Source organism: Musca domestica, unplaced genomic scaffold (assembly GCF_030504385.1).
Source record: "Musca domestica strain aabys unplaced genomic scaffold, Musca_domestica.polishedcontigs.V.1.1 79, whole genome shotgun sequence".
NCBI classification, from domain to species: Eukaryota; Metazoa; Arthropoda; class Insecta; order Diptera; family Muscidae; genus Musca; species Musca domestica.
In genome coordinates, this window is record NW_026712406.1 from 991049 (window position 1) to 1010297 (window position 19249).

At 37.2% G+C, this 19249-nt stretch overlaps 2 protein-coding genes across 2 annotated transcripts; one reads left to right on the forward strand and one right to left on the reverse strand.

Moving 5' to 3' along the window:
* Window positions 1-3558: 3558 nt before the first annotated feature.
* LOC131806549 (glutamyl aminopeptidase-like) lies at window positions 3559-12784 on the reverse strand. Its single transcript, XM_059130747.1, has 12 exons — window positions 12632-12784; window positions 12259-12559; window positions 10909-11279; window positions 10698-10845; window positions 10374-10638; window positions 9188-9456; window positions 8698-9134; window positions 8512-8597; window positions 8289-8416; window positions 4411-4688; window positions 4076-4354; window positions 3559-4011 (listed from the first exon to the last, which is right to left on the reverse strand). The coding sequence occupies exons 2-12, from the start codon at window positions 12535-12537 to the stop codon at window positions 3648-3650; spliced, it is 2904 nt and encodes a 967-aa protein (XP_058986730.1). The 5' UTR covers window positions 12538-12559; window positions 12632-12784; the 3' UTR covers window positions 3559-3647.
* Window positions 12785-16671: 3887 nt separating this feature from the next.
* On the forward strand, window positions 16672-17670 carry LOC131806532 (wnt inhibitor of Dorsal protein-like). The gene has a single exon (XM_059130712.1). It carries the CDS (start codon window positions 16672-16674, stop codon window positions 17668-17670), a length of 999 nt encoding a protein of 332 aa, XP_058986695.1.
* Window positions 17671-19249: the final 1579 nt, after the last annotated feature.

Here is a 19249-nt window from a genome sequence, read left to right on the forward strand (position 1 = left end):
TACAGAGACCGTATGCAAACCTTCGTATTGACGTCACCTTTCATATGAACAGCTTTATGCTTTAACAAAACTTAAATCAAGACTCCGGTATTTCTTCTTTCAAATATCAGTACCATATAGTCGAAGTGTCCGAGTTTTGAATATCATAACATTTATATATGCTCACTTTCGGATACCCCACAAATGCCATACAACTATCAAAGGCTCATAGTATATATACATCATATATCAATTTCTATATTTTATCTAAATTGATTTTGCCAATTTTGATTTATTATCTCTACGTCCTATCCCCCCCCCCCCCCCCCCCCCCCCCCCCCCCCCCCCCCCCTCCCCTCCATTAACCACAATCAACCATAACGAACATAATTCATTTATGCTCAGCAACAAATCGTGCCAAATGACTTGCAATCTTTTTAAGAGAATAGCTTATCAGTTTCGGCGGGTGTGTGTATCGCAATTAGTTGCGTTCGACACCGCTTAATAGATATGTCCAATCGGGTTTTTGTCTCTGTCAACATGTTGTTATACTCGAGAATACAATTGAACAAATTGAATGTGACATTTTGAATGATATCTAATCGAGTATTAGCTAATCGCCCTGATATCTAACCCAATTTGGGGTATGTGGAGAGAGGACTTTGTGTTTCGAATTCGCGCGCAATTAGATAAAGACGTCATGGCATATTTTCAAAATTGTTTTTAATAGTTTTTTTTTTTTCATAATAAGCAGTTAGTTTCAAATACGTCGATCAGGAGAACTGTTAAGATTTTAAAATAATTTAAACTTTTGCCTACTCACTGACCCCCAGAAGGGATAATGAATTTGATTCGAGCAGACACTTAACCTCACGACGTCAGTATGCATCGTAGATTATATAGCCAAGAATAGGAAGTTAGCCATCCCAGTGTGACACTCATCGCTAAGACTACTGTTTCAACTCTAGAGACATCAACGCCAGTTTTTTTCCGTCTCGGACGATGGTGAGATTCGATATCAAAATATGGAAAAAATTCACAGAAAAAAAAACATTGCACAAGTCCCAATATCGTGAAATAATTTGCGGATATAAAGAAAATAGCACTGGGTGATAAAAATTATTTTTTTCCAGAAGATCTAGAATTGAAAATCGGCGTTTTGAAAGTTTACAAAAGCAAGTAACCTAAATGGAGGAGAAGTATTTTCAAATTTTCGAATCAGATTTCTTGAAGTGCTGTTCTACCTGTTCTGAGAAAGGGAGTGTTTATAAGTTTTTTTTTTTTTTTTTTTTTTTTTTTTTGAAAATTAAGTGGAAAATATGACTAAAACTTAATATCGGCATTTATTATACAAAAAAGTGGACCCATAAGACCTCTTTTTTAAATCATTGATTCTTAACATTATCCAAAGCACTTTAAAAAATGTTGCGAACTATTGCTTGAAATATTTGGATCCCTTTGTGTGTGCAGTTAAGGACCTAAAAAGTCAGTCATTTTGAAAGTTTACCAAGGAGGGTATTAGTAAAGCCATTGTACAATGGACCTACATCCGTTTTTTTTTTTTTTTTTTTTTTTTTTTTTTTTTTTTTTGTCCAAAACTCTATATTTAAGACCTAGGAACCAACAGTGACCTCAGTATAAAAATTCAGAATTTCAGCTCTATCGCTTCACCCAATATCAAATTTGGTAACATTAAGTACGCATATCCGAAACAATCTACATCTCTCAACGCCCGATACCAAGAGAGATTTCAATATAAAATTTCGGGATTCCTCCTCTATACATTCACTCATTACCAAATTCAGTAACATTTATTCCTTTTTATAATTTCTGAACTCATTTGCAAAATAGTTCCAAATCTGATTCCTAAACACCAACAGTCATCGCTACATAAAGTTTTACGGTTTCAGCTCTATCCCTCCATCCAATACAAAATTAAGTACTAATTAGTACTATTCGTACAATCCATTTATAGAACACGTTTCCAAAACCATCCATTGTCTAAATTCCAGATACCGACAGAGACCTTAATATCAGCTCTATTCCTTCACCCAATAACAAATGGTACACATTTCCAAAACCACCTCCAAATCTCACCACAGACACCAACAGTGACATCCATGCCAAATTTCTAGATTTCCGTCATGTCCCTTCACCCAATACTAAATTTAGTACCATTCAATACTTTTCGTAAAATTATAATGCACATTTCCGAAATCATCTCCATATGCTCAAGCTACACATGAACAGCGTCCATAATATCAGAATTAAAGCACTATCCCTTCATCCAATGTCATATTGTACCAAATATAGTACTACTTAGTACTTTTATACACTTGTAGTACACATTTCACCAAATTACCAAATCCTTCCGTTTAGCCAAAACATATTTTTTTTTTCAAAGTTTCGTACACTTAGTACACATTTTCAAAACCACATCCTTACATCAACCCCATTTCTCCATCCCCCATCCCCATCTCTCATACATTCTCTATCGTACAAAACATCAAAGTCTTTCTCACTCCAAATTTCAAATTTCCAGCTCTATTTCATCCCCAAATATCAAAATTAATACTATGTAGTACTTTTCGTACTTTTTAGTACGTATTTCCAAATTCCCGGCCATGTGTTAGAAATATAGACTTCCCACTCAATTCCTTATCCAAATACCAAATTTAGTAGTACTAAGTACTTTTTAGTAAGTATTTCGAAAACCACGTCCAAATGTCAACCCTACACACTTGCAGCGTTCCTAATACAAAATTTCAGATTTTAAGCAGTATCCGTTCATACAATACCAAGTTGTATATCATTTTGTACATTTCGTACGATTGCTAAACGTATTTCCAAACTACAACTCTTTATTTTAGCCCTACCCACCAGAAAAAAACCCAACATTTTAAATTTCCAGATCAATCCGTTTAACCAAGACCAAATTGTACCCAATTTAATACACATACGTACGAGTTTCCCAAACTTCTTACATACCCCAATTTTACACTCCAAATTTCCAAAACTACCTCAACTACCACCTCAATCTTACATTCCCATAGAAATGTTATTTCCAATTCCAATTTGTACCAAATTTAGTACCATTTAGTACACATAAGTACAAATTTCCGTAACAACCTGCATCATATTTCCCAATCTTATCTTATTTTCCCTATTTCAGGATTCCAGCTCTATCGGTTTACCAAAATCCAGATTGTACCAATTTAGTATCATTAGTACCATTTAGTACTTTTAGTGAACATAAGAAAAAATTTCGAAAACTACCTCTATATCCCAATCCTACACTCCGCCAGTAACGTTAATATCAAAAATTCAGCTCCATCCGTTTCTCCTATTTCGAACTGTACCAAATTTAGTACCGTTTAGTGTTTTTTATGTACATGAGTACACTCTTCCAGAACTACCTCTTAACATCGACCCTACTCATCAATCTTGATTCCTATGCCCAATTTCAAGTTTTTAGCTCTAACCGTTCACATGATACGAAATGGTATAAAATATTTCTCCATTGAATATCGCAAAACTTCTTTCGAAAATAAAAATTCAATTTTTAAAAATAAATATCAAAATTTTATTGACCTGATTTTAATGCAGATTAAATCTTTACCTTCTCATATTTAATACAACTAAATAATTTCGATTTAAAAAACCACATTTCATGGCTTCAGTAACCATTGGCGAACCAAGTCCAAATTATTGTCCAACCATGCGATATTATTCTTGACAGTCTCCAAGGCACGAACACGGGCCGCAGTACCGGCACCAGCTTCGGGATATTTGGCAAAGAAGTATTGCATTTCTTCCAATTTAGTTTGAGTCGAGAATCGTGAGGTAATCGAGGGGATCATGCTGCCCAGATAACGTTCGTTCAAACCGAAACGTTCGACCAAATTCAACCAGTTCTCGCGAACATAGTCCCAAACGATGGGCTCACCAATGGGATTGGCGGCAATATATTGCAGACAGGTGAAGTAGTCCTGACCGCGGACATATGAATCATCCCAGGCCAGTTGAACGTAGCTGGGGAGAAAAATAATTTTTAAAATTCTGTGGTGATGTTTTTTAACATTTCCCCATTTCTTACCGACTCAAAATCCATGGTTCTTGCACAGCAGCAAGACCGTACATCAGTTTGCTCTTCTCACTGGCATCGGTCTCCGAGACAAAGAGGTTCCACATTTGATTCCAGTTTTCCTCATTGCCGGAATTCAACATGCCATAGTAGTAGACTGTTTCACGAACATCAGGGTGGGGACGTGTACTGGGATTGGCCAACCATTTGTCGAATTCGGCGGAAGCTTGATTCAGGCAGGCGGGCAAACCCAGGGAGCAGGCAGCACCCAATATGGTGACACGCAAGCGACTTAAGAAAGAAAATAATGAAAATCGTTTAACAACAAATAACTTAATTTCACTCACTTTTGCAAATGATCCTCGCCAACATTCCATCCAACCGATTGGTAAATGGGCTCAATTAGTTCACGGGCATAGCTATTATAGTGCACAAAGACATCGGTGTACATTAGAGTGCGTTTGAGTGATGTCAACTTGGAGGCAGCCACACTCCAGGGTACATATTGATCTTCTTTGCCCAAATACTTGGTCATATCCAAGGCCATGTCGTAAGCCAATTGGGTGGAATCAGCCAAGGAGAAGGCATCGTTCAACAGACAAGCACGATCGCCGACCGAGAAGACCTGAAAACAAAGCGATTCGAATTTTTTTTAAGATAATGTTTTTTTTTCCCAATTTAAAACTTTATTTTTTTAATATTTTTTTTAGACTCATAGTCATGGTCCATAGAAAGTATTAATTACACTGTGAACATAAAAAATAATTACGGAGAAAATTCAGCAGATTATAAAAAAGACCCAAAAAAAGAAGACAGAAAAAGACACTGAAAGTTAACCTCGCAAAGTAACCTAAATAGAGGGTGCAAGTTACCCCCTCTCGTACACTTTTGGATATTAAGATTCATCGGGATCCGTGCATTTAAGGGATATAGTGTCTTCTGCAATATTGTAGATAGAGAAACGGGGAATATTTTGGTCTAAAATGTTAACCCTCTAGCGAGTCAATAAAGGTGTCTTTTTGGTCCATTCTCTTAAATATGGTCAAAAACTCCATTTAAACGGGATCGGAACGATTCAAAATATTCCACAAAATTATTTATCACAAATTTCTTCTATGGGTCCTAGAAGACATGAAGAGTCTAAATTTAACGTAAGCGCCAATAACTCATATACATTTTAGGGTTAAAGCTGCATTTTGTGTGAGTTTACGCAAAAATCTCCATCAAAGCATTATTTTAGAAGAATGACGTTAAAGACAAAAATATTGTTCACCGAATTTTACTATGAGTCACCAAAGAAAAGAAACCTCTATTTTCATTGTATACCAAAAAATATTTGAATCAATATTCCAAACAAAAAATCGAAAATATTCCCTATTTTTTTTTGGATAAATTTTTCCTCGGACTTTTTTTGATTTAATGTCTATAAGTAACATAAAATTTCGTTTTAAGCGGAAGTTGTCAAAAGAAAAAATATTCCAAACAAAATTTCGCTATAAATCTCAGAATAAATCATGTATATTTTTTATATTATATATTTTTTATGGAAATCAGATTCGAATCGAGTGTACGAAAAGTGCAAATTTTCTCTTTGCTTTTTATGCTGTTAATTTAACACGAAACCAATCGGAGCCAAAATCTCCCTTTATACTTCATTTTTTGGGAAAGGTTTTAAAGGAAGAATTATTCTAGATAAAATTTTATTGTGAGTCTCCGAACAACAGAAATTGGTATAATTTATATGTAACATTGAAAATAGCTCAAATTTTTGTTTGTAAAAATATTGCTTTATTTCTGAAAAACTTCTGAATTTTTTGCAATTTCCAGCAAATTTCCTTATAGTTTCACTGTACAATAGACAGTTTTAAGGTTAAGGAATATTCCAAGTGGACTTGCTATTACTCGTTTTTAGATCCAAACCCGCAAAGGAGTTTTGGGGTCCTTAGGCCAGATTTTGCTAAGGCCCTTGTACAATTTTGATCACATACAAAGGGACCCTTATAGTTTGAGATATATATTTCACAATTTTTGGAATAGGGCTTTTAAATTTGATAGCGATCTTTGGATTACATCCTGAATCAATGGTAAAGAAAATGGGTCATATCGGTCCCCTTGTAAGGATAGCCCCAATTCAAGTATTTTTTTACGATTGAGTTACGATATTTACCAAAAAAGCAGTTCCGAAATTTTTATACATTCGGAAAAAACTTGAAATTTTTCAAAAAAAAAAAAAAAAAATCCGCCGAAAAATACCGCTCAAATGAAAAACTTTATATGGAAGCTATACAAACCCGTGGTACTGCATAAGTATTTTTTTGTCATCATCAAAATACCGAATATCGAGATGTATCATTACATGGGGGCATACGAAGACGTGGACCTGCACAGACAATTTTCTGTGATAGGCTGAAAAACGTGGACCTACACAGACAATTTTCTGTCTTAGGCTGCAGTATCCATTACAGGCTTCAAATACCAAATTTAAAACGATTCCGGTACCAAATATACCAAAACGTGAACCTGCATAGACAATTTTCTGTCTTAGGCTGCAGTATCCATTACGAATTTCAAATACGGAATTTTAAAAAATTTCGGAGAATAATGTCGCTACAATCATCAAAATACCGAATATCGGGAGGTACCGTCATATGGGGGCTTTACGAAGACTTGGACCTTCACAGACAAATTTCTGCCATAGGCTGTAACATCCATTACAAACTTCAAGTACCAAATTTGAAACAATTCCGGTGAATAATGTAGCTAAAATCATCAGAATACCGAATATCGAAGGTACCGTTTTATGGAGGCTATACGAAGACGTGGACCTGCATATACAATTTTCTGTCACAGGCTGAAGTATCCAATACGAACTTCAAATACCAAATTTGAAAGAATTCCGGTGAATAATGTCGCTAAAATCATCAAAATACTGAATATAAGGAGGTGCCGTTATATGAAGGCTATACGAAGACCTGAACCTGCCTGGACAATTTTCTGTCATAGGCTGTAGTATCCATTACGAACTTCAAATACCAAATATGAAACATTTCCGGCGAATAATGTCGCTTAAATCACCAAAATACCGAAAATAAGGAGGTACCATTACATAGGGTCTATACCAAACGTGGACCTTCACAGACAATTTTCTGTCATAGGCTGAAGTATCTATTACGAACTTCTAATACCAAATTTGAAACAATTCCGGATAATGTCGCTAAAATCATCAAAATATCGAAAATAGGTAGGTACCCTTAATAGGGGGCTATACGAAGACGTGGACCTGCACAGACAATTTTCTGTCATAGGCTGTAGCATCCGACGAACTTCAAATACTAAATTTGAAACAATTCCGGTGAATAATGTCGCTAAAATCATCAAAATACCGAATATCGGGAGGTAACGTTATATGGTGGCTATACCAAAACGCGGACCTATATGACCCATTTTCAGTACCAAAAGTCCTGCAGGCATAATATGTATTTGTGTAAAATTGTATCAACCCACTTCATTTCGCTCGGAAGCTAGAGTGATTTCCACAGACGGACGGACATCGCTAAATCGACATAGAATTTTATGCAGATCAAGACTATATATACTTCGTGGGGTCTAAAATGTATATTTCGAGGTGTTACAAAGGGAATGACAAACTTAATATACCCTCCATACAATGGGGGGTGGGTATAAAATAATGGGTCTGGACCTCATGGTAATAACAAAAAATTGGGGGTATCGGGGGTAATTTATTTGGCTTTAACTTGGTTTCTTTTGACGTAGAAAAAAAAAACTATGGAAAATATGATTAAAACCCTGAGGAACGTGTCCCCTCTATTTAGGTTATTTCCGATGATTTCGTCTACTGTAGAGTAGATGACCTCAATGGTCGTCTTCTGTAGAATAGATGACCTCAATGGTCGTCTACTGTAGAGTAGATGGCCTCAATGGTCGTCTATTGTAGAGTAGATGACCTCAGTGGCCGTGTACTGCAGTGTAGATGACATCAGTGGTCATCTACTTTAAAGTAGATGACCTCAACGTGTCCCCTCTATTTAGGTAATTTACGATGTAAACTTTCATAACGCCGATACATGTTCTTTTTAAAGCTCTACTTTCATAATCTGCTCGATTTTTCCCATAATTTTTGAAAAAAATTAATTTTGTCGCCCAGTATTGTTTTAGATTTTTGGATTTCTTAAAAATACTATTTCTGATTTCAAAAAAAACTTACATTTGGATTCTCAATCAATTTGTTGGCCAAATTTTCCCACATACTAATGGGGTAATTAACGCGATAATAACCCACTTGGTCGAAGTTAAATTTAATCCATTCCACGGCGCTGGGCAAATTAATTGTGACTGCAATTAGAGAAGAAAGAAAGAAAATGGAAATAAATCGGTTGGAGATAAGAAATACGACACCCATTAAAACAAGACCGCATCAAAAGACTTACCGGCATTTTGGTCATAGTAAAACCAGACACGTTGGACGTCCGAACTGGCACTGGTCTTGTAGGTAATTGGTATGGACCATTTATAGCTGTTCGTGGCAAAAAAAAAATTAAAATATAAAAAAACATTTAAGAACACTCGTTCCAGAGAATGCAAATACAATCCGGAAGATAAAACAAAAAACATACTCAAAGGGTGAATCATCATAAACGCCATTGTAGTCATCGGGATTGGAGAAGAAACGCTTTTGGGTCAACTTGTATTGCGTGGCCGAGATCTGTTCAACCTCAACAACCGGCAGACCCATCTGTTCGGTCCAGGTGCGCATAATCGCCTTGACATCAAAGCCCAAATTCAATTTGTCAATTTCCGTCAAGAAATCATCGGTAACGGCATTTTTGTATTTGAATTCATTCAAATAATTGGTCACCGCATGCTCGAAATTATCCGAACCCAAAAAGTCCTCCAACATGCGAATAATCGAAGATCCCTTCGAATAGGTGATGGTATCGAAAATTTCCGTAATTTGGTCGGGATTTTCCACTTTTTGTACAATGGGATGTGAACCCAAGGTGGCGTCCAGCGACAGAACACCATGCAAGGTACCGGTAATGAATTGATCTCGCTAAAAAAAAGACTTATTAGCAATCGAATTTTGAGAGAGTTCTCTGAACTCACCATTTTCCATTCGGGGAACACCGCCTCAACACCCTTATTCTCAATGTAACTGGCGAAACCTTCGTTTAGCCACAAATCATTCCACCACATCATGGTAACCAGGTTACCGAACCACATGTGCGCGAATTCATGGGCAATGACACTGGCAACACGTTGCTTGTTGGCTGTGGAGCTGACCTTTTCATCGTAGAGCAGTGCTGTTTCACGATACGTCACCAAGCCCCAGTGTTCCATAGCACCAGATACGAAATCAGGTATGGCAGCCATGTCTGGGAAAAGTGAAAGAGAAATTCCAAAAGATTTGTTAAATTATGTAAATAATCTTCATATACAGAGAGGTATATGACCACATAGTCATCTACCGGAGAGTAGATGACCTTTAAAATAGGTGACCACAGTGGTCATCAACTGCAGAGGAGATGGTCTCACTGTTCGTCCCCTGCAGAGAAGACTATGTCTTCTATTGTAGAGTAGATGATCTCAGTGGTCTTCTACTGTAGAGTAGATGACCTCAGTGGTCTTCTACTGTAGAGTAGATAACCTCAGTGGCCATCTACGGTGAAGTAGATGACTCCAGGGGTCATCTACGGTAGAGTAGATGACCTCAGTGGACGTCTACGGTAGAGTAGATGACCTCAGTGGACGTCTACGGTAGAGTAGATGACCTCAGTGGACGTCTACTGTAGAGTTGATGACCTCAGTGGACGTCTACTGTAGAGTTGATGACCTCAGTGGACGTCTACTGTAGAGTTGATGACCTCAGTGATCGTTTACTGACCTCAGTGGTCGTCTACTGTGGAGTAGATGACCTCATTGGTCGTCTACTGTGGAGTAGATGACCTCAGTGGTCGTCTACGTTAGAGTAGATGACCTAAGTGGTCGTCTACGGTAGAGTAGATGACCTCAGTGGTCGTCTACGGTAGAGTAGATGACCTCAGTGGTCGTCTACGGTAGAGTAGATGACTTCAGTGGTCGTCTACGGTTGAGTAGATGACCTCAGTGGTCATCTACGGTAGAGTAGATGACCTCAGTGGTCGTTTACTGTAGAATTGATGACCTCAGTGGTCGTATACTGTAGAGTAGATGACTTTTGTGGTCATCTACGGTAGAGTAGTTGACCTCAGTGATCATCTACGGTAGAGTAGCGGTCACCAGTTACAATAATCATCGATCCGAATTCACTTACCCAATTTTGGCAATGGATAGGGAATTTGGAAGTACTGGACATAGTATTCAATAACGCCCTTGCCAACCTCGACGGCAAAGTCAACCTTGTCCAATTGTTCAGGGGTGGCAAAGACACGCATTTGGAACTCCTCGCCAATGCCTTTGGTGTCGATGGTGACACCCTTGCTCTGGAAATCCGAAATGATGAAACAGGCCAAATAGGTGCTCATCGGTACACTCTTTGTGAAATAGACTTCGGTGTGGGTGCCTTGGTTAACTTCTTGCTGCAAATGGGGGAGAGATGTGATGAAAAGGCCAAATTTCCGTAAAGAAAATATCTTACCATGACATCCATGTTCGAGAGGGCATGATAGCCACCTTCATTGGGATAGACCAAAGTGATTTCATAGGTGGCCTTCATTGCGGGCTCATCGAAACAGGGGAAGGCTTGACGGGCATAGGTGGGTTCGAATTTCGATGTGGCAATCCATCTAATAAAACATGGAGATTATTTTAAAAATTCTTTTTCAAATAGTTATTTAAACATTGCCTACTTTTTGGTATTATCCGGCTTCGTATAGGAGGATGAGTACAAACCAATAATTTTGGCATCCATGTTGCCTTCGAAAAGAATACCCAAAGTAAAGTTCCGTGGTGCCACAATCTCTTCCGCCATTTCGATAATCAAGAATTCACGGACACTATCCAAGCTATAGTTCTTGACATAATTGGTACTGCTGCCCACACCCGTCACATAGACATTGGTGATTGTCATGTACAGCGAGTGTAAGATAATGGTATTTGTTGTTTCGACACAACTGATGCGGATATTGACCTGGCCGGAGAAGTTGCCGGTGCCAACATCAGGATGCAAATACAAATCATAATTGATTGGCAACAAATTTCCGGGCAGGCGATAATTTATCTGTGGAGCAAAGCAAAAAAAGAAAATAAATTATCGTCTTCTGCAGAGTAGATTACATCAATGGTCGTCTACTGTAGAATAGATGACCTCAATGGCGGTCTACTGTATAATGTATAGGCCATTGAGGTTGGCCGTCTACTGTAGAGTAGATGACCACAATGGCCATCTACGGTACCTTAGTGGTCATCTTATGTAGAGTAGATGACTTCAGTGGTCATTTATGGAAGTGTAGATGACCTTAGCGGTCATCTTCTATAGAGTAGATAACCTCAGTGGCCATTTACTGTTGATTAGATGACCTTAGTAATAATTTTCTGTAGAGTAGATTACCTCAGTAGTAGTCTACTGTAGAGTGGATGACCTCAGTGGTCGTCTACTGCAGAGTAGATGACCTCAGTAATCGTCTACGGTAGAGTAGATAACCCCAGTGGTCATCTATGGTGGAGTAGATGACCCCAGTGGTCATCTACGGTGGAGTGGATGACTCCAGTGGTCTTCTACGGTAGAGTAGATGACTTCAGTAATCGTCTGCTGTAGAGTGGATGACCTCAATGGTGTTCTAGTGTAGAGTAGATGGCCCCAGGGGTCACTGTCTAGCATCCTTAGCGAAAAGGATTACAAATCGGATAGCTTTAAATGTGAGGTAATATTTTTTTACCGAATCTTAATTTGTTTTCACTTTCAGGAGACCCCGTAATTTTTTTATTCTCTACTCAGGCGGGGCCGGAAATTTATGACCGATATAAATTTTAAAAGAATAAAAAAATGTTACGATGTGTTTACCGAATTACTCCGATAAGAGATCAATAACCGCCAAAGACTTGTTATCGCTTATAGGTGTCCGACAACATCATATCTAAATTTTGGGGAATATTTTTTATTCCAAAATTTTTTTGTAATCGAAGAGGAATTTATGCAGTTAAGGCTCCCTGGGTTACACCCCTTCGAAAAATGGGAATAATCGTGTTTACAAGCTTACCGGTTGAGGAGAAGGAGCAGGAGTTGTAGGGGTGGTTGGTTCAGGATCCGTTGATGGTGGTGCCTGAGTCGTTGTGGTGGTGGTGGTGGTCGATGTTGTTGATGTTGTAGTGGTTGTGGTTGTCTTCAAGGCCTCCTCCAGAAGATCCAATTTTTCCTTGGTTTCATTCAATTCATTTTGCAAATTGGTTTTTTGCACTGCCAGAACAATGGTGGAGACAGTGAACGCTGTGAGGGCTAAGCCCAATCCAATCGAGACTACCTTTGCGGTTATTATCATAGTAAAACGGGATTGTTGTGCTCTAATGGAACAAAGAGGAAATCCTTTTTCACTTTTAATTCCTTGAGAAATTGCCGTTTCCTTCGGAACTTACCAGCTGAGAGTGTTAACTGAACCGTCTACCACGCTATACCGAACGCAACTAATCTTCTGGCCAACGAAATTGGCCAACAAACGGCCGCCTGCCTGCTCTATATCATAATTAAGTTGCAATAAAATATTATCTCCGTTTTCTTAGTTCCTGATAATCTTATCGCTGACGACGACAACAGCGACGCACAGAACATCGACTTCATTGATATATAATCAACGTCCGGATTACTATTATTAGGGGCCAATATCAGCAGATAAACGCCTAAAAGACTTACAATCACTGATCAAACATAGACTAGTGGTCTTACCACATAGTATTCGGGTAGTTAATTCATAAATGTCGGCTAGATTGGAAACAAATAGTTTTTTGGGTAGTAATTGCGAATTGGAGAAAAGCCATTAACAATTAAAAAGAATTATTTTTTTAAATAATTTAATTTTTTAAAAAAAATTCGAAAGTCAGTAGTTTTCAAAAGATTGATACGAAAAGTATACCAACTAACATTAAAGAAATGACAAGTTAAAAAGCTGTAAGTTCGACTGGAGAGAACTTTGAACACCTTCCGCCATTTGGAACAAATTTGGCAATTTTCAAAAAAATAAAATCCGTTAAAAATTCTTTTAAATGTTTAAAAATAACTACTAACATTAAAGAAGTGACAAGTTAAATAGCCGAAAGTTCGACCGGGCCAATTTCGGAACGAATTTGACAATTTTCAAAAAAAAAAAATATCCGTTAAAAATTCTGTTAAAATTTTAAAAATATGGAATGTAGCCGTTATATTAGAGTCTATACGACGACGTGGACCTGCATAGGCAATTTTTTTCATAAGCCATTAAAATATTCAAATGCGAAACTTAAAAAAAAAATCGGTGAATAATGTAGCTAGAATCATCAAAATACCGAAAATAGTGAGGTGTCTCCGTATGAAGGCTATACGAAGACGTGGACCTGCACAAAAAATTTTCTGTCACAGGCTGTGGTATTCATTACGAACTTCAAATACCAAATTTCAAACTATTGAATAATGTTGCTAAAATCATCAAAAAACCGATAATAGTGAGGTGCCACTGTATGAGGGCTGTAAGAAGACGTGGACCTGCACAGACATTTTTCTGTCATAGGCTTTAGTATCCATAACGAACTTCTAAACCCAAATTTGAAACAATTGTGGTGAATAATGTCGCTAAAACCATCAAAATACCGAATATCGGGAGATACCGTTATTTGGGTGAAAACTTTCCGTTATATGGGGGCTATAGCAAAACATGGATCTACATGAGCCATTTTCAATATCAAAAGTCCTGCAGACATAATATACATTTGAGTAAAATTTTATTAGCCTACTTTATTTCAATCGGAAGCTAGATTGATTTCCATAGATGGACAGAATGACAGACATCGCTAAATCGACTCCAAATATCCTGAAACGGATTTGGTCCAAAGAGACCTAGGCTCTAAAACCGTTATTTCGACGAAGAACGTTTTGGTCGTATCAAATAATATCCATATGGCTGAGGGTATAAAAATGAGTCATTTAGGTCCATGTTTTGGTATTCAGTCCTTGAATGCAATAGTAATTTTGTTTCTAAATGTCAGAATTCCTTCTCTATCGGTTCACCCAAATTGTGTACCATTTAGTACAGATGGGTTCGAACTTCCAAAACTACCCACATTCCTCAGACTTAGAATGCAATAGTAATCTTATTTCCACATTTTAAGAATACCAGCTCTCTATTGGTTTATCCAAATTCAAATTGTACCAAATTTAGTACCATTTAGTACTTTTCGTACACTTAAGTATCATAGAGTCCAATAGAAATCTTACTTCCAAATTTCAGGACACCATCTCCAATGGTTCACCCAAAATTTAAATTGTACCATATTTAGTACCATTTAGTACACATATGTACACATTTTAAAAACTACCTTCATTTCTTAGTCCCAGAATGCAATTTCAAAATTCCAGCTCTATCGTTTCACCCAAATCGAAATTGTACGAAATTCAGTACCATTTACTACTTTTCGTACACTTAAGTATAAATATCGAAAACTTTTTCCATATCCCAATACTACATTCCGGCAGTAATGTTAATTTCAAATTTCACGACTCCTTGTCCATCCGTTCCTTTAAATTTAAAATGTACTAAATTTAGTACCGCTTAGTACTTTACGTATTAATGGGGGTACACACTCCCAAAATTACTTTCTTACATCGAGCCTACTCCTCAACCTTGATTCCCATTCCAAATTTCAAGTTTCTAACTCCAACCGTTTACATGATACGAAATGGTAGTAAATATATTAACCTTTAGTATTTTTGTACACTTATAGTGCGAATAACCCTTTGGTACATCCATTACACACTCTATTAGTCACACTTATTCCAAATATAGGAATTCTAGCTGTACTGGTTCACCAAATACAAAGGATATCATAATTAATAACTTTTGGTACTTTTCGAACCGTCCTACTACGAATTTTCAAAAACCCAGCCTTATTTGGCCTCTTCGGATCAAGTTTGATTTGTACTAGATTTGAAGAAAACAAAAGTTATATTTAAGTCACAGTTCTCCATTTGGAGAAACCATAATGCCAAAACGAGTCATCATCATTAAATTTTCAATATTTATATCGACGCAGTTAAAAAAGCATGCTTATGCATTGGAATATCCGATGTACGGAAATGCTAATGGAAGTTTTCAAAAATTCATTGATAAAATGGAGTTTCCATTTTAAATTGGTCTTTCTAGAGTGGCGCCAGGGAAATTCGCTCACTTAAACCCATGTCTTTCCTTGTGGTTTACCATTAAGGATTTTTTGTAAAATGTTGAAATTCCTTCATTGTCTTGGGTTTTATTTGTGACGGAATTCCATGTCACCAAGTAAGGCGTGATGACATACAAGACCGGAAAATAATAAATATTTCACAATTGCATCATAAATTACCTGGATTTTACTATCGGAAGTTATGGATATTTTCCCTCCGAAATTTAAGTCGCTATCAGGTAAGCGTCATGTTGATGTCAATATTTAGAAATTCTTATTGAAAATCCAAAACATTTGAACGGGGAAAAATAAATCCTAAATATCACATTTGTTATGGGATATTTTGATTGTGGAAATTTGTAATAACGAGTATGGAATTTTATTTGTGACTAAGGAAAACTCCTTCAAAATTTTACATTTTTTTCAAAATATGGACAACAGACAGTTAGCTTAGGGGGAATTTTAAGAGAAAACTAAACAATAAGACAATTATTTAAATAAAAAAGATGAAATATTAAAATTATTTCTTTGAGTTGTCTGAACTTAAATTAGGCCTTCGATTTTATCCATATATTGATTTGTTGACATACTGGCCTGTTTTTGTACGACAAATGCGAAAGAAACAACCATTCCAAATGTGTTTTTCAAATTTTAAATTTATTTCAAGATTATTAATTAAAAATATCAACTCATTTGTAATAGTGTGTTTCATTTGCATTTATTCTCGTATCGATGTACTGAAACCGGCCTTAAATCGTCCTCCTCTAAAATAATTCGTCATATCTGCAAATTTTGAGCTAATTTCTTAAGAAAATTTTCGTGGAGAAATTAAAACAAAATTTTTCTAGCTTTCCCTAATTAATTTCATATTTCCTTTGGTAATCCATACACAACAAAGGGTTTAGCCCCACAAAATCGTAATCTAAATTACTTTTCCACACAACTTCCAGTAGTGTTGTGGAATGTACCACCCAAGGGCGTGGGAAACTCTTCGAAAACTACCTGGAATTAAATTTTCTTTTATAAATTTCCCTTTGACCACAATTATGAGAGTTTTGTGACCCACAAACCAAAACAAAGTTTCCGTAGGTCTTATCAAATTATTCCCCTTTTACCAAACTTACTCCTCTTCTTATTGGAAAATCTCCACATCAAAGGGTGTTGATACCTGGTAGGTATAAATAAGAGAACACATCTCACTGCTGGCATCATTCAACAAACAACACTCAAGTAATTAACAACAAATAAGCAGAAGAGAAAATTTCAGAAAAATGGTTAACACAAATATCATCGTCGTCACTGTTTTCCTGCTGGAGATCTGTCAAGCATCCCTGCTGCAGCAACTGAATTACATGGCGGCACAACGTATTTACACCACCACCAAAAACATCGTTTACACCCAAAGACAAACTCCTTTCTCGCTGGACAACATCATGAGTTCGAGTATGGAAATGGCCATGGAAAACTGCCAGCGATCCTTCAAATGGGAACGGTGGAACTGTCCCACATCAGATTTCATTTTGAGACGTGCTGCCAAATCATCGGAATTGGATAGAGAAGGTGCCTATGTGGAGGCAATTGCAACGGCAGCCATTATTTATACCACAGCCAAGAACTGCTCAAGTGGCATGATTGCAGGATGTGGTCCCTGCTCTGATAGCCCCTACACATCGCAGTGTTCCGATAATCCCCAGGCAGCAGAGATACTACTGAGAAGACACATTGACGTCAACTTTCCAAATGAATTCTATGGCAAGATTTTCACACACAACTACAAAGCCATCATCAATCTATTGGAAAAATCTCTCACCACGCAATGTGTTTGCACCGCAATGGCTCCAAGTGGCAAATGCTCCCAGCAAGTGTGTCGACAAGTTTTGAAACCATTCGAAGAAATTGCCGACGACATTCGTCAGATGTACGACGAAGGTATTTTGTTGGAGAACACAATTATCAACTCTCGTATCTTGTGGGACAACATTCCCCTAGATGTATTGGTATTTATGCGCGATTCCCCCAACTACTGCGAACTGGATGCAGTGCCACAATGGAATGGTATGGTTGGACGTCAGTGTGCAGCTGGAACGAACAATGACGATCTATCGGAGGAAGATCAAGATAGATGTAACCATCTTTGCCGGGAATGCGGTTACAGCGTTGAGCAGAAGAAAGTTTTAACCGAAACCCGCTGCAATTGCAAACTGACATGGGACTTTAAGATGCAATGTGACTCGTGTAAAATTGCTGAGACGCATCATTTCTGTTACTAACCACTGGCGTTGAGTTTTTGTTCTCATAATTGACTCTTGAACTCGCTGGACGAGAGAGACCTCTCAATGACAACATATATTTATTTATAGGATTATGTTATAAGATATTATTATTAATGGATATAAAATAAATAAAATATAATTAATTTAAATTTAATAAGTTCTGCCTTTGTTAATATTAACTTTAAAAAGGGGTTTTTGAATGAATAGAATGCATTTTGTGGGGAAATATACTATTGCAAAGAATTCGGACTCATTAAGGATTGAAAAAAAAATTTAAGATATTGATTTGGCCAACTACCTCTTATAACTCTCACCAGACTTTAGTTCGAGAAAAATATCGACTACTTCCTTTACTATATATATACAGGGTGGCGCAAAAGTAATCCTCCTATCAGAAAATGATATAAATTTTACGATTGGCCCCTAATGTCAGTTCTGTTTTGACATTTATTTTTGTTTTAAACACATGCGAAATACATATTAATAAACAATGTTACGCGGAATATTGATGACTACTTATTGACCAATAATCGGACGGTGACTTTAGCAAACGTAAAGTTCGTCGCAGATTTCCTGGCCGTCCTACTGGTGAAACACTGCGATGTTTAGCCGCTCGCCTCCAAGAGAGTTGCACAACAAAAGAGGTTAACGGGCGTGGGAGAGGCGGTAGTATCCGTTCTGCAAAAAATATTGCTGTTATAGCCGAGGATATCATGGAAGCGTCGTCGACATCGACCAGAAGACGTGCCACGCAAATGGGTATCAGTCGACGGTCTTTGCAGCGAATTTTTGTACAAGATTTCAAGATATTTCCGTATAAAGTCCATATGGTTCATCAGCTGTTTGCTGCTGACTGCCAATCGCGTATTACATTACAAAGCAATGATCAAGGACTTCTTTTTGCCGCAACTTGATGAGTTGGGATGGGAAAACATGTGGTTCCAACAGGACGGTGCAACGGCACACACTGCGCGTGCCATAATCGATATAATGAAGGATGCATTCCTCAGGCGCCTAATTTCACGTTTTGGCGATTGCACCAGTCAGCCTAGATATATGGAGGTGGTTTCGGAAACATATACCTTAATTGTACGAAAAGTACTAATTGGTAGAAAATTTGGTATTGAGCGAAGGGATATGGTTGAAATTCTCAAATTTAATATTGAGGACTCCGTTGGCATCAGGAATTGAGATATGGAGGAGGTTTTAGAGATGTGTGTCATAATTGTACGAACAGTACTAAATATGGTATTGGTCGAGGGAATAAAGCTGAAATCCTAAGATTTGATATTGGGATCTTTGTTGGTAGCTGGAATTAAGACATTGTACGGAAAATTTAGCAGATTATGAAATTAAAAAATCATGATTACCATGAAGCTATCCCTTGAAGAATGCGAAAGGAACATCCGATTTGGCACAAATTATTAATATTTCATTAATTTTATCTTTTCAAATTTTAATATTTCTGTCACTCGCCCAATTTACATGCCAATTTGATTTATAACATTTTCTCCGATATTTCCGAAAAATTACAATTTCCAAATCGTTTTCCGAGGTTTATTTGAAATTCCGTACT

Coding starts and splice junctions, on each gene's coding strand:
- LOC131806549 (XM_059130747.1), bottom strand. CDS start 12,537: ATGATAATAACCGCAAAGGTAGTCTCGATTGGATTGGGCTTAGCCCTC. Junction 11,280..12,258: donor CTGCTCCTTCTCCTCAACCG/GTAAGCTTGTAA, acceptor TTTGCTCCACAG/ATAAATTATCGCCTGCCCGG. Junction 8,598..8,697: donor TATGATGATTCACCCTTTGA/GTATGTTTTTTG, acceptor TGCCACGAACAG/CTATAAATGGTCCATACCAA.
- LOC131806532 (XM_059130712.1), top strand. CDS start 16,672: ATGGTTAACACAAATATCATCGTCGTCACTGTTTTCCTGCTGGAGATC.